Source organism: Enhydra lutris, unplaced genomic scaffold (genome assembly GCF_002288905.1).
Source record: "Enhydra lutris kenyoni isolate GAN:26980312 unplaced genomic scaffold, ASM228890v2 scaffoldscaffold10, whole genome shotgun sequence".
In the NCBI taxonomy this organism is placed as follows: Eukaryota; Metazoa; Chordata; class Mammalia; order Carnivora; family Mustelidae; genus Enhydra; species Enhydra lutris.
This window is the reverse complement of record NW_019154094.1, coordinates 44,220,875-44,235,166: the sequence shown is the minus strand read 5'-3', so window position 1 is coordinate 44,235,166 and position 14,292 is coordinate 44,220,875. Positions and strand designations below refer to the sequence as shown.

General features: G+C 51.1%; 1 protein-coding gene across 3 annotated transcripts in view; it reads left to right on the top strand.

The window, feature by feature from the left end:
- LOC111143940 (FYVE, RhoGEF and PH domain containing 5) overlaps positions 1–14,292 on the top strand; it is a 120,654-nt gene that overhangs the window by 86,661 nt on the left and 19,701 nt on the right. For 2 of the 3 annotated variants that reach the window (XM_022497975.1, XM_022497977.1), the window contains 7 exons: positions 245–405; positions 675–831; positions 1,462–1,549; positions 3,301–3,351; positions 3,951–4,009; positions 9,637–9,708; positions 10,752–10,820. In XM_022497975.1, coding sequence (XP_022353683.1) covers positions 245–405; positions 675–831; positions 1,462–1,549; positions 3,301–3,351; positions 3,951–4,009; positions 9,637–9,708; positions 10,752–10,820 — 657 coding nt within the window. The remainder of the gene's footprint in view (positions 1–244; positions 406–674; positions 832–1,461; positions 1,550–3,300; positions 3,352–3,950; positions 4,010–9,636; positions 9,709–10,751; positions 10,821–14,292) is intronic. The other variant, XM_022497976.1, reaches the window with a different exon arrangement.

The following is a 14,292-nucleotide window of genomic DNA, read 5'->3' as shown; positions in this document are numbered from 1 at the left end:
ACATGCTTAACACCCTCCACTGTAGCAGGCATTGTATTGGGTGCTTTTGGGGCACGAGTTATCTGTGGTCACCGGGTGTGTGTTATCACCCCTGTTTTACAGGTGAGAATGCTGGGGTCTGAAATGCTGGCCAAAAGTCCTATACTATCTGTGTAGGTCAGGGCTTCAAAGCCATGGGGGGAGCTCCCAGGGAGGACTTGTGCTCAGTCCTGTGAGCTGTGGTAACAGGCCTTTGGTGTTTCAGGATTTCCACGGAGCTGTCATGAGGGTCTTGGATGAAATAGACCAGGAGGGCAAGGACACGTTGGCCAGGGAGGAGCTGAGGCGTGGCCTGAGTGAACTCCCAGCCATCCGAGACCTTCATCAGGGGATCCTGGAGGAGCTGGGGGAGAGGCTGTTGCACTGGTGAGCTATCCATGGACTCCTGCCCCTACTTCCTTCCATTGCACTGGGCGGGGGGCTCTTAAAACCCAGCATGTGAAATGGTGTCTCCACCATTCTGACCGATGCAGAAGCCGAGACACAGATGTTCAGTCACTTACCTAAAGTAAAACGAGCACAAGAGGGTCAAGCTGGGGTTGCCACCCAGTAATGTGACTCCAGCGCTCACCAGTGAACACTGCGCTGGTCAAAAGGCTGAGTTCTCGCTGTCCCATCCCTCTCCCCTGCTGCAGGGAGGGCCAGCAGAAGGTGGCTGACGTCTTCCTGGCCCGGGAGCAGGATTTTGACCACCATGCCACTCACATCCTGCAGTTCGACAGGTATCTGAGTCTGCTCAGTGAGAACTGCCTGCATTCTCCCCGGCTGGCAGCTGCTGTCCGTGAGTTCGAGGTGGGTCCCTTGGTCCTCTAAGAACCTGCCCTAAGGATAGAGGGTGGGGTGGGCATGGAAGGGCTTATTGTAAATCAGTAGGGCTTCTTGTTAGGTCTGAGGCCAGAGGGGAAGACCTGGCTGTGGGAGGAGAGGGTGACCCAGTAGGAGGGAAGACCTAGAACCAAGATCATTCCCTCATGGATGATCGATGACAACTCTATGAGCCCCCACCATGGTGAGGGTTTTAGTGACCATTCTCCTGTCCCAGTAGAAAAGCATAAAGCAAGCTAGGGCCCCAGCCATTGGAGTGACCAACAATGGACCAACAAACTGCGTATCCAGTTACTAGACAGAAAAATGGGGGCTTTTTCCCTTTTACTAACATTAGATGCAAAGCAGGGACTAGTAGATCCATGCTACTGAATATAGCACTGACTGTGAGCTTGAAGGAAGGAACTGTCACAGCAGGGTGGTGCTAATCTGGGAGGACTTCCTGGAGGAGGGGATCCTAGTTTTATAGATTGGGGAGAAGCTCAGTGTGACAAGGAAAATGTGTGGATGGAACAGTGTATGAAGGATGCCGTGAGCCTGGTGCCTTGAGACAGAGGTCTCTGATGGAGTTCTGTCCTTCTTGTCTCTTGGGAGCAGCAGAGTCAGCAAGGAGGTGGCCAGAATGTGAAGCACCGGCTGCTGCGGGTGGTTCAGCGCCTCTTCCAGTACCAAGTGCTCCTCACAGGTGAGCCCGACAGGAGGTCAGGGTGCACTGAGGTGATGTGGGGGGGGAGGCATCTGAGGAGGGGTGCTGGTGACGGTGGCCAACTGTGTGATGACAACCTCTCCTCCTACCATGGTGGGAATGGGTAGAGGGAGGACTACTCTCAGTTCCTGGCACCTGCTTCTCCAGACACGCTAGACTCTGCCCCCACCTTCCCTCCAGCTGAGCTTTGGACCCCCTGCTGCCGACATGGAAACCTCACTTCAGTGGCCACCTTCTGTGTCTTACTTCAGCCTCCCCCATCCTAAAACACAGAAACTCATCCCTTCCCCCATTCTGCATTTCCTTGGTGGATGTCTTGTTTCCCTAAAGCTGTTCTTATCACCAAGCCCTTCTTATGGCCCAATCAGTGGTCATTTTCCACTTTGAACCTGCTGTGGCCATCTCTGTGGCTTAACCACTGACCACTTTCTGCTTTTCAGCCCTCTTATTCTGAGGCTTCTGTGATATACTTACTCTTCCCCCCTGCCTCCCTGAGACCTCTCTACTACCCTTCTCCATCTGTGTTGACAACCTCCCGATGTCCACTCTTTCATTAATGTCAGTGTTTCTTGGGGCTCAGTGCTAGGTCCTCTTTCCTTCCTTCCTGTATTACAAACTCTCCACAGGGAGTCATCCCTTCCCTCCCTCCACCTGCCAGAAATACCACACCTCTCTCCTAAGCTCCAGACTCATTTACCCAGCTGACTCCCAAATGGACAAAGACACCACTCCTGGGGAACTGCTGTCCCAGTAAGGGAGATGGACACCCACACATAGAGATATGCGTGTAATTCCAGGTAGTGACCAAGGCCATAAGGAAAGTATATTAGGGCCAACAGACATGGAATTTGTTCATCTAATTCAGGGAATGTATATCAAGCGTCTACTGTGTACAAGGTTCTGTGCTAGATGCTAGAGATACAGCAGTGAATTAAATAGCCAAAACTCTGTGACACTGTGGAGCTTATACTTTAACAAACTAACAAGGAAATAAAGATATGTCAGTGATAAGAGATCTGAAGAAAATAAAGCAGGCTGAGGGGATGGGGGTAATAGGGCTCTGAATTAGATACAGCACTCAGGAAGGACCTCTCTGAGGAGGTAACACTCCATAGAGATCTCTGCCAAGTGAGGACACAAACCCTATGAAGACCTGGAGAAAGAGAGTACCGGTAGAGGGAGTAGTGAGTGCAAGGGCCTGGGGGTAACAGGCTTGGCATGTTCAAGCAATAGTAAGAGTGCCAGCATTGCCAGAATGAGTGAGTGACATGGAGAAGTCACTGGAGAGAGGCCAGCCCATGTAGAGCTTGTGGGTATAAATGTGTTAAAGGTTTACTATATCACACTCCACTGTGTTGATGGTCACATCTGTTCCCCCAGTAGACAATGTGCTTCTCAAGAGGCAGGGATTCACCTTGTCTGTGTCCATATGCCAAAGGCATAGCACAGTGCCCGGCACACAGCAAGCACTCAGTGGAGACTTGTTGAATGAGTGAATGACTAGCAGTGCTGGCAGTGATGCTGGTGATGATTCAGGAGGCTGTTTTGTTCTAGTGTGGTGGTGTGGAGGGCTAACAGGGGTGAGAGGGTGGATACCCCATTCTGGCACTTTTCCTCCAAGTCTAGAAGGGGGCCTCCTGCTGGGGACAGGAGGTACTGGCCTCCCAGGGGCAAACTGACCCTGGCTCTTGTTCTCCTTGAAGACTTTTTTTTTTTTTTTTCCCTTGCAGACTATTTAAACAACCTTTGTCCGGACTCAGCTGAGTACGATAACACGCAGGGTAAGTGCAGCATAAACCTGGAGGATGAGGACATGTTCCTCTTTAGGTCCCTGTTCTCCCAGCTCTGGTGTAGGATATAGCCCCCTCCCTGGCAGCTGGATATGCAGTGGGCAGGAAACCTCTGGGGCTTCTGAGATGATTCCCCCTCACCTCAGGCACAGGCATCCCTGGGATGGGCTATCACCCAGTCAAAGAAGAGGGCAGTAATCAGAATTTGGTGCTAGGAGGTGGTGTCAGGTCTCAGAAAGTCACCGTACTGTCCCTATTTCCTCCCAGTTCTATGTGACTGTCCATGCATATGAACTACCAGGGCAGTCCCTATTTTAACATATTCAGTTTACAGCCAAGGGAACTAAGGTATAAAGTGGTCAAGTCACTGCCAAGGACACTTAGGCAGTAGTAGCACAACAAGGGTTGGGCCTGTAACCTGATCCAGCTGTGGGAAAACTTGGTGCCACCCACAGACAAGCCCCTGCAACTGCAGTGATCTTGGGGAGTGGGTGGGAGAGAGGAGAGGACAGAAAAGAGGCGAGGATGGTGGCTCCTGGACTGGCCCTCCTCTACAGAAGGCCTGCTATCTTCTCTGCTACCCTCCACAGGTGCACTGACGCTCATCTCCAAAGTCACAGACCGTGCCAACGACAGCATGGAGCAAGGGGTAAGTCTGTTTCCTGGGCCCCTTCTCTGGGATTCAGGTCTGGGACTCCCTCTAGCCTGCCCAGGTCTGCCTTGTGATACTCCACTTCTGGGGGTGCTACAGGCAACCATCTGCTGGGACCTGGCAAAGAGTTCTTGGCCCTCGGGTTCTGGCCCTGACACTTGCTGTGTGACCTCAGGTACTGTGTATTCCTGTCTGGGTCTCTGGTTCACCATTACAGTAGTGAGGGGGCTACAGACTTGTACAGATCTGGTGAGTAATGTCCTGATTGTGGTCTGAGACCCTCTGCTTCAGCACCTGGAGTGCCTTGTAAGTTACAGATTCCTAGGCACTCCTTAGAATATCTTTGGGGCAGGTCCAGGGATATACATTTTTAACAAATACCCCAGGTAGATATTTTGCTCACAAAAGTTTGAAAACCACTTGTCCACAAGAATATGTGAGCTCTGAGTGCACGCCTGGTTCTGCCAGAGTGTACCTGGTATTTAGTAAATAGTTTTCTGCCAAGGATGGCCAACTTTATCCCACATCCCAACTCTATTCGAGTGGTATGTTGATTACTTTTGTCCCATATTTTCTGCTCCACTAAGGTGAGACCAGAGCTTTGTGTTGAGAAGTATCCTGAGGCTGAGGGGGGCTCAGGGGGAAGGAGTTTGGTGGTCAGTTAGTAATACGTTCCACGGGCCGAGGTGGGAGTGATGGTGCTATGCCTGCCGAGTACTTCCTCAGCTCTGCTATGGCAAATACACAGAGCATTGTTTTAGTGAGTCATCCACAGGTAGAGGAAGAGGAGGAGAGTCACATCTATGGGACACCTACTCCATGTCAGTCTTGTGTTGGGGCCTGGTGATACAGAGTTAAGACATGAATCCCAGCACAGAGGATATCACAGTGTATGGAGGAGTAAACATGTGGACATGATAAGCATCATAAGGGAGAGAGAAAATGCTACATGGTTCGGAGAACTAAGCCATCCCTGCCAGCCGGGGCTGTGAGAAGAGATGATGTGGGAGGTGCCCCCACAGGGAGGACACATGCCTCAAAAGCAGAGAGAGGAAAGGTGTGCCAGGAAAGGGGCCTAGCCTGGGCAGAGGCATGGAGAGTGAGAAGCATAGGTCACATCAGAGATCAGAGAGCAACCCAGCATAGGTGGAAGATGGGAGCAGGGTAGGTGAGGTAGGACAAGAGTCTGAAGAGATGGTGTGCTGAGTGTGGAGGCGAAAGCCAGCTGGATGTGAAAATCGGTACATCAGACATGTCATCATCATTGAGTCGTCTGCCCTCCAGCTCTGGGGTCCATGAGCTCCTTGGTGCGTGTTGTTTTGGCATCTTGTACATACGTAAGATTTCCTTCAGTGTAGCCACAGACGGGAATGCTTTGGCGTCCCCTGCCCCGTTGTGATGGACGTAGCAGCAGATGGGCTGGCTTCTCTGCATCTCGCTTAGCCAGGGATGCCTCTGTTTCCAAAAAGGAAGACTGGGCCAGGAAGGGCCTTGTCTTCCCTCCTGCAGGTGGCACCCTCCTGCAGAAGGAACTGGAGGCGCTGCAGCCAGAGCCCCCGCAGTGCCTTCCCCCAGCTTTCTTGAAGACGGGGGTTAGGTACTGTGCCTGGCACAGGCTGGCTTCTGTCTCTCCAGCTGCCTGGGGATACCACACTGGGCCTGCTCTGGATTAGCAGCCCCTACTGCACACTTCCTGGGATCAGGCTAGGACTCTGCCTGGGCCGTGGACAGGTGGGTCCTGCCCAATGCCGGGGCAGAGCTCAGTGGCTTGAGAGGCTAAAGGACAGGCTGGGGCTCTGCCTCTCCCTCCCCATGGCCACTACCCACCTCAGGCCTCATCACCTCCAACCCTGCCATTTCATTCAGAGTGATCCTGTTAAAATATGTCTGGTGGTGCCAATCCCCCATTTTATAAAGCCTTCTGCGTCTCCACATTGGCTTCAGTAGAATCTGGGAAGTACTTATTGGTTGTAAGAACCAGGGAAGGTTTCCTGGAGGCGGTAGCATTCACATGGGTTTTATGCTCACATCAAACCATTGCTGTAACTCCCCACAAAGGTAGCTAAGTTAGAGATATGTTTTCTAGGACGAGCCACATCCCACCACCCTAAAATGGGGCCCACGTACCCACCTGACACCAGGTCTGAAATGCCACTAATAAGCTCACTAGGACAGAGTACTGACAGCCAAGCCAAACTATAAATCCATTTAGCAGCCTGTTAACAGAAAACTGTTAGGTGATGGGAGAGGCTTTGGGAAGTGTGACTCTAAGAGCAGTGGCCCAGGTGACCCCTCCCCTGCCGTGATCCTCATATTTTGATGGAGGACAAGGGAGCAATGGGAGCAGTAAGGAAGACAGGATGGGAAAGTTTTAGAAGGGGGAGAAGTCATCCTCACTAGCTTTTCAGGAAAGGCTGTGGCAGATTCCTGTGTAGCATCCTTCTCCTGGTGACCACGGCTGTCTCTGTTGAGCAGGGCGCCCTATGTTCTCTAATCCTCAGGGGAACTATTATCAGCCCAGTGTCACAAGCAAGGAAACTGAGGCCTGGAGAGACAGGTTGCTTCACCCACGATCCCTCAGGTCTCAGCGTGGGAGCTGGGTTTGAATGGGAACCTTTCTTAGCCACCAGCCTGACATGCCTGCACGGGTCAGTTACAGGTTCAGACCTGCAACCTCACACATATTCTTGCGTGAAAACATATCCGCCTGTCCATGCACATGGCCCTGCTCCTCTTTCACTGACGCACAGAGATGTACACAAGGACTGTTCCTCTCTTTCCCACATCGGGTCTGTCTTTTCTTCACCCAGCCCTGAGGAATGTCATGAAATGTAGGCCTGGACGTTTAGAGTTGGCTCCAGGTTTGTGAGTACTGGGAACTCCTTCAGGAAATGGTCACAGGTTGCATCAGAGAGTGGAGGCACCTTGCTTCTAACTGCAGTCACTCAGACCAAGCCTCAGATTCCCAGAAGGAAAATCCCACATCTGCTTGCAAGTTCAGGCTTTCAAGGCTTTAGATCAAATTAGCCATTGACTGTCCTCTTCCCCATAGCATGAAAGTAAACTGTCACCCTTTAGAACAGAGTGAGGGTACAGGTGTATGTCTGGGCTCTGATTTTCACTGTCATTTTTTTAAATAGACTTCAAAAAATTTTTGTATTGAAGTACAATACACGTAACATAAAATGGACCATCTTAGCCATTTCTTTTTTTTAAAGATCTTATTTATTTATTTGACAGATAGAGACCACAAGTAGGCAGAGAGGCAGGCAGAGAGAGGGAGGAGGAAGCAGGCTCCCCACTGAGCAGAGAGCCCAATGCGGGCACAATCCCAGGACCCTGAGATCATGACCCGAGCTGAAGGCAGAGGCTTTAACCCACTGAGCCACCCAGGCGCCCCATAAAATGGACCATCTTAGCCATTTCTAAGTGCACTGTTCATCAGCATGAAGCACATTGACATTGTTGTTTGACCATCACCACCATCTGCCTTTAGAACTTCTGCACCGTCTCCAACTGAAACTGTCCTGACTAAACACTGAGCCCTTCCCCCAGCCCCTGGCAACCACCATCCTACTCTCTGAACAGATTTTATTTCTTAGAACAATCGCCATTACTCTTAAGTCCCTGTCTGATGGTTCTAACATTTGTGTCACCTCTCCTTCTTGTTTTGTTGAATGCTTTATTTCTTGAAAACGAGTTGGGGTTTGTTCTTGCTTTTTATATTTCTCATAATGTTTGATCGAATGCCGACAATATGTGTTGGAAGAATTGTGGAGACTGGGGGAGTATCTACCCCAGCAGTGGGAGTGCCTGTGTTTTAATCATGCCATTCACGTAAGGGGTGGGAGTTGGGTTTGGATTCTGTTACTGCTCTGTCACCTTCAGAGCCCCACAGATGTCACACTCATCCAGAGGGGGCTGCTATTACCTGGCACTGTTTGTGGGGCCTGAGATGCCAGAGAGCTTTTCTTACTTTTCTTCTCTACCTGTAGCTTTTAGCAACCCCTGCACCACAGATGGGGCCTCTCTCCATGCTCTTGCCCCTTCTCAGAGAGAGACTGCTGTTTCCTGTTATGCAGCACTGCACTCCCAAGTCTCTGCTTCCTGGGACAAAGCCTTGGTCTTAGGCAGGGCCTGCTAGCCAGGCTTTCTCTGCCATGCTGTCCCTCCTCTGCATGGTAGCCAAACACGGCTATGGCTGTGGCAGGGCTTGGATGGGTTTCTGCTTTGTATTCATGCACAATCCTGGGCCTAAGGGGGTATCTCCCTTCTCCTCAGGGAAGACAGCTTTTACTTCTGCCCTATCCCCAGGAGCAGTGAGTGGCACTTGGCCTGCCCTCTGGGAGTGGATTTCTTGGCCTCTCCCAGGGGCTGAGGGTTTTATACAAGAGAGGGGGCTGGGATTTTATGCCAGCCCCCCAGTGGCAACCTGCATGCCTTCACCACCAAGGGGGCTTCTTTCTGGCCCCCTGCCCTGCCTCTAGTTTTCCTTGTGAGCACCTGGCAGGAACTGCTAGAAAAGAGCTCGCAAGTGACTGCAGATGTGCCTGGCGTCTGAGGCTCTCTGTTATTTTAAACTGTCCCACCAGCCCACACCTGACCTTTCAGAATCCATTAACATTTTAGCTGCTTTCTTCTCATCCTCCTTTATGCTGGCCGCCTCTTCCTCCTGTGTGTTGGCAACAGTGCATGTGTCTCATGTCGCTGTGAAGGGGCTTGTCAATCTTTGGGATTCAGGTCCATTGGTGGCCTTGTGACTTCTGCTCACTAGCAGATGTAAGAAGAGCCAGGGCTCTAGTAGATTAGCCTTTTCTTATTATCAGGCTAGGGACACTGTTCTCTTGCAGCATTCTACATCATGAGTGGAAATGGAACAACTGCTACACATTTCTAATGTGCAGAATTTTGTGCCCAAAACTATGGACAGGGTAAAAGGATCTTCAAGGCAATTTTCCTACATACAATTTTCACCTCGTTAATTGACATGCAGCCTGACCCTGCATAAGGCTCAGGGGGCACCCACCCCATGGGTTAGACGCTCGTTATTTCTAGTATAATGGGGTGCTGTACAGAGGGAAGGGAGGCATGTCCCTGCATGTTGTGGGTAACCCAGTGAGGGCCAACAGTTCCCAGACACACTTATTTTTCTTCAAGGAGCACAGATGTATTTCTTCCCCTGGTGGAACGTGTTCTTGATTATTCTCCCTCAGAGGCCCCACCCCAGGCTGTAAGCCCAGAGAGACAGTCTGGTCTGGAGTCTGGATGCTCCAGGCCTTATGGGGTATGCAGATGTAGAGTAGGAGCCATGGCCTGGAGATATATATCGGTATCAGATAGCACAGCAAGGGCAAGTGACTTTGCCCATGGCCTGCAGAAGATGGCAACATCGGATCCAGGCCCAGAGGGGCTAGCCTGAGGATAGGCAGGCCACGTGCCGGGCATCCTGCAGACCCACGCCCAGGTCCTAAACCTGCCACTGACAGGAGGTCAGATTTTGGGCAAGGCCCTTCTGGGTTCCGTTTTCCTCCTCTGAAGTAGAAGCAATGCCACTCCTAACAGAGGGAATAAGACCCCTTGAAGGGGTCCTGACCATCTCTCCCTTGCTCTCCTCCCACCCATAGGAAAACCTGCAGAAGTTGGTCCACATTGAGCACAGTGTTCGGGGCCAAGGGGATCTCCTCCAGCCAGGAAGGGTGAGTGCCACCGCCGACATGGGCAGGGACAGAGGGCGGCCTGGTAGGCAGGCCATCGGGCGAGGCTCTGATAAGACCCATTGTTCAACTGGGCTGGTCCCAGACAGGCCTGGCTGCAGGTGCTGTTTACCCGTGGAGAGAGGGAGGGAGGGCAGGGCCCGGGCTCTGCTGGGCTCACAAGGCCCATGGGCCGCCTCCCACCCCTGGGGTTTTCCACTTTCAGGACCTTTAAAGAAACAGTACCATTTGGGTTTAGTGTGCCCTGTGGTTCTTTTCACCTCTGAGAAGAAGAGACGCCGAGTATTTTTAGTTTAGCCCAGCATTGCTGGGAAATCAGGAAAACCATTCTCAAGAGCCCCAACAAATCATCTTAAAATAATAACATTTTTCAAGAGACAAATTTACCCACTTCTAAGCTTCCAAATGGAAAGCCTAAAACTCAGCCCAAAAATAATAAAAAGTGTGTTGGTCACCTGCTATGGTCCATGAAGGACAAGAGAAAGAAATGAGAGGTTGTGCTCAAGATAATTTGCTCAGAATTAGCAGGCATAACACTGGTCTGAGATTGTGTAAAATCACATTTGGTGTTTTGGCCCTGGGTCATCAGGTTAGTAACTATTTGTTAAACATCTATTTTATTTATTTTTAAGTAACACCTTCCAGAATCACAGAGCCTGTAGCAACTGTTCACAGGTCCTCAGCTGTTTTAGCAAACCTTCAGAGGCTCCATTCTGAAGGTCTCCTCGTGGCAGCAAATCAGGGAAAGAGTCCCTGTCTGGATCACTGGGAAGCCAGCACAGTGTCTGGGGCTTGGGATAAGTCAAGGTGGGGTGCTCCTAAGAAGCAGAGCTGCCTGTCTGTCTCCAGTGCTGTTGGGGCAAACACGGGCATCTCCCTGATGCTGGGAATTCACTCGGAGCCATTCTGTGGCACTTTGGGAAGCATCGTAACTTTGGTTTCCCACTCAGGGCCTTTTCCCCACCCTTCCTTAGGATGGCAGCAGGCATTAGCCTGATTCCCCAGGTCTGCTTCTCTCCCCACAGGAGTTTCTGAAGGAGGGGACCCTGATGAAAGTAACAGGGAAAAGCAGACGCCCTCGGCACCTGTTCCTGGTAAGTACCTGGCCCCCAGCCCAGCCCCCAGACTGTCCAATTCTGTGACGCTTTCTAGGGTCCTTACTCAGAGACCACTGGAAGGGCGGGGTGGGTGCTAGAACAGAGCCGAATACTGAGGATGAGGAGTGTTCCGCAGAGGTGAGCTTTCCAGGATGCTGAGGGCTTAACTCCTCCCAAGCAAAACCCTTTGAGTGATTTTAAATGGAATTTTGCCGAAACTGAATTACCTTTGTCCCCATCTGACACGTCCTACCACTGGGAAGTTCTTACCCTAGAAATAACTGTTCAGCTGCCTTCTCTAACGCCTGAGAAAACTGAGGTCTTAAAGGAGAGTTTCCTTGGCTGCATCTCCCAGTAGGTTGGTGGCAGAGGCCCAGAAGGGAGCCAGGGTTGTGACCCCAGTCTAGCATCCCCACTGTGCATGAGACAGAGTACAGTGTAACATTTCTGATACTCTACAGCCACATTCTAGAGTACCAGGGAATGTCCAGGCCTGTCGCTTGGTAACATCAGCCTCTGTGGCTGTGGAGCTACAAGCAGCAATTTGCCCCAGTCCTACGCTTCCAAGTTGTTTCGCCTTTTAAGTTCTCCTACCTGTTGTGTATAATTTTCTCTCTGTTTTTCACTATTTTAGCTTTCATTTTTTAAAAAATTACTGTCAGTCATGGCTGCCCCGACAGTCTCCTTACACTTTGTTAGAATTGTGTGCAAAGTAACAGTAAACAGGCTCCAAGTGTCTAAGAACCTGTTTTAGATATTTAGTGAGCACCTCTGGTGTGCTGGACCCTGGAAACAAGGAGATAAAAGCCTCATGCTGTACGCTCAACCTTCAGTGTCTAATGTAGATTCGAGTTACAAGAAGAGTGTGAACGGAATCTCAGGGCCCTGGGAGCAGAGAGAGTCAGGGGGAAGCCGTCCTTTGTTCCATAGTCTAGAATTTTGAAAACTCGGGGCGCCTGTGTGGCTCAGTGGGTTAAGCCTCTGCCTTCAGCTCAGGTCATGATCTCAGGGTCCTGGTATCGAGCCCCGCATTGGGCTCTTTGCTCAGCGGGGAGCCTGCTTTCCCCCTCTCTCTCTCTGCCTGCCTCTCTGCCTACTTGTGATCTCTGTCTGTCAAGTATATAAATAAAATCTTAAAAAAATAAATAAATAAAAATTTGAAAACTCTCTTCTACTGACAAGAAATCATACCCTTGAATTTACAGATATCTATGTGGTCATGAGCCAGTGAGAGCAGGTTAGATCCTAACCCAATTCTTAGCCCCTCTGTAACCCTTAGACATGTTACAGACATGTCTGAGCGTCTGGTTTCCCAGGAGGAAACAGAAATACTGGAATCTTTGGAGAGTTAAATGAGGCACAGAGAAGCAGCTTATCTGGTAACAGTGTCCTCCCTTCCCTCTGACAACTGCCCCATGGGACACAGGTCTTCCATCTGCACCAGCACAGCCCTGGGGAGAGCTGGAGCCCATGACTGTGTCCTTTGAGGATGAAAAACGGAGGTCTGGGATGATAAAGGAGAGCGTGAGCTTTGCAGTCAGATAGACTGGATTCACATCCCAGTTCTGACACTGGCTCTGAGACCCATGGCACATCTGTCATTGCCCTTCTCTTTACAGTGGGGTACTAGTCCCTCCTGCCAATGAGGGAAGGGAGTAAAGCAGCAGCTGGAATAGAGGGAGCTCCATGCCGGTCCCCTAGCCATTCCCCATGGGCCATCTCTGCCCACGCTCTGTTTGTGCCTGTGCCTCTCACAGGGACCCTGACTGTCAGCGTCCTGATCTTACTGAGTCTGTCTTTCCCCCCAGCCCCCCTCCTTCCCCTTGCTCTGTCCTTCTCTCCTACTCCCCTCCTTCACGTGCCCTCCAGCATCCGACTGGCCTTTCTTTATAGCCTCTCCCTCATGCATCTCGCATGCTTCTCAATGGTAGGCCTGGGTCTCTCTTATTCCATTGTTATTATTAGGCCATAGCTCCCTGCAGGCTGAACCTGGGTCCCATTCTTTGCTCTGTCTTAGCACAGGACCTTCATAAATATCTCTGGAGAGAGAGATGGGAGGAAGGTTCTTGAGCCAGGAAGAGCCACGATGAACACACTTAAGAATTTTTCTTCCCTGTAAGGTGCCAGTTTCATAAAATACTTGTAACTGTAGAACAAGGGGCATCTGCCCACCAGCACAGGGGTTGTGGTAATGCTACAGAGAGGTTCCCACCATGGTCCGGTGCTCAGTGCGGCTTCCCACTGGTGGCTCATTATTGTGAGAGATTCCCCTTCTCTCCTCTACAAAGAATTCCTCCATCTTCCTCCAAATCAGGCTGTAAGACACCTGCTCGGAAGAGGCAAGAACTCTGGGCCAGGGGAGGCAGTCTGATCCTGACCACTCATAAAACCGCAGGGTGCTAATGGCAGTTGCCATGGCAGCAGGTGCTTGAGGGGCAGCCACACAAAGGCTGGAACTGCTCTGATGAGTGACAAGCCAGCTCCCCATGGTGGGCCGGCTTATGAGCCAGGCTCTGTGCCCAGGTTTGGTCACTGTTCCCAGATGGGGCCAGGACTCACCGTGTGGCCACCCCCAACACACCACACCTGAACACGCTGGAGGCGCATTCATTTACGTATGACCCTGCCTCTGCCACTTACAGGCATTGTAACTTTGGGCAGGGTGTCAGCGCTCTCTGTGCCTCAGTTTCTCCCTCTGTGAAATGAGGATGATAATGGTAGAGCCTGCCTGGGGGATTGTTGGGGGCTGAATTGAGGTCAGAGTGCTTGGCTCAGCACCTGGCACAGAGTGAGTCTTGTCATTATTAGAAGGGCAGAGCTGGAAGGGGCTTTGAAGGTTCCTCTAACCTGGGAGTCATCCTGCCACCTGTTCTTGTTAATAAAGTTCTGTTGGAACAGTCTCATGCATTTGTTCATGAATGGTATGAGTGCTTTTGGACTGCAGTGGCTGAGTTGAATAGTTGTGACAGAGACCCTATGACCCACAAAGACTTAAATATTTACTATCTAGGCCTTTAAAGTTTGCTGGTTCCTGGTCTACTCCAACTCTGGTTAGAGACAGTGAGGTCCAGAGAGAGGAAGGTTTTGCCTGAGCTCACCCAGCAGCTCTGTGTCCAGGCCATTTCTCCTACACTGCTCTGGCTGCAATGTTGGGATCCTAAGAGCTGGTGGCAGGAAGCCTCATCTGTCTGTTCCCTCAGCAGACTCTCTGTGGAGGGAGGAAGTGCTAATCCTGAGTTCTTGCTCTGTTTCAGCCCCTTAGAGGCCTTGTCCTGTTCAGTCCTCACAACACCCCTAGTTTATGCTGGCTCCCATGTGTGGTGGGTTCACTGGGGCCATTCTTTCTCAGCGTCCATAATGAGGTGGGTGTGGCAGTGCCTCCCTGCTTTGTGGGGAGGAAGCTGAGGCGCAGAGGGAACCAGCTTGCCCACAGTCACATAGCTGCTACAGAACAGGGTGAGAACTGATG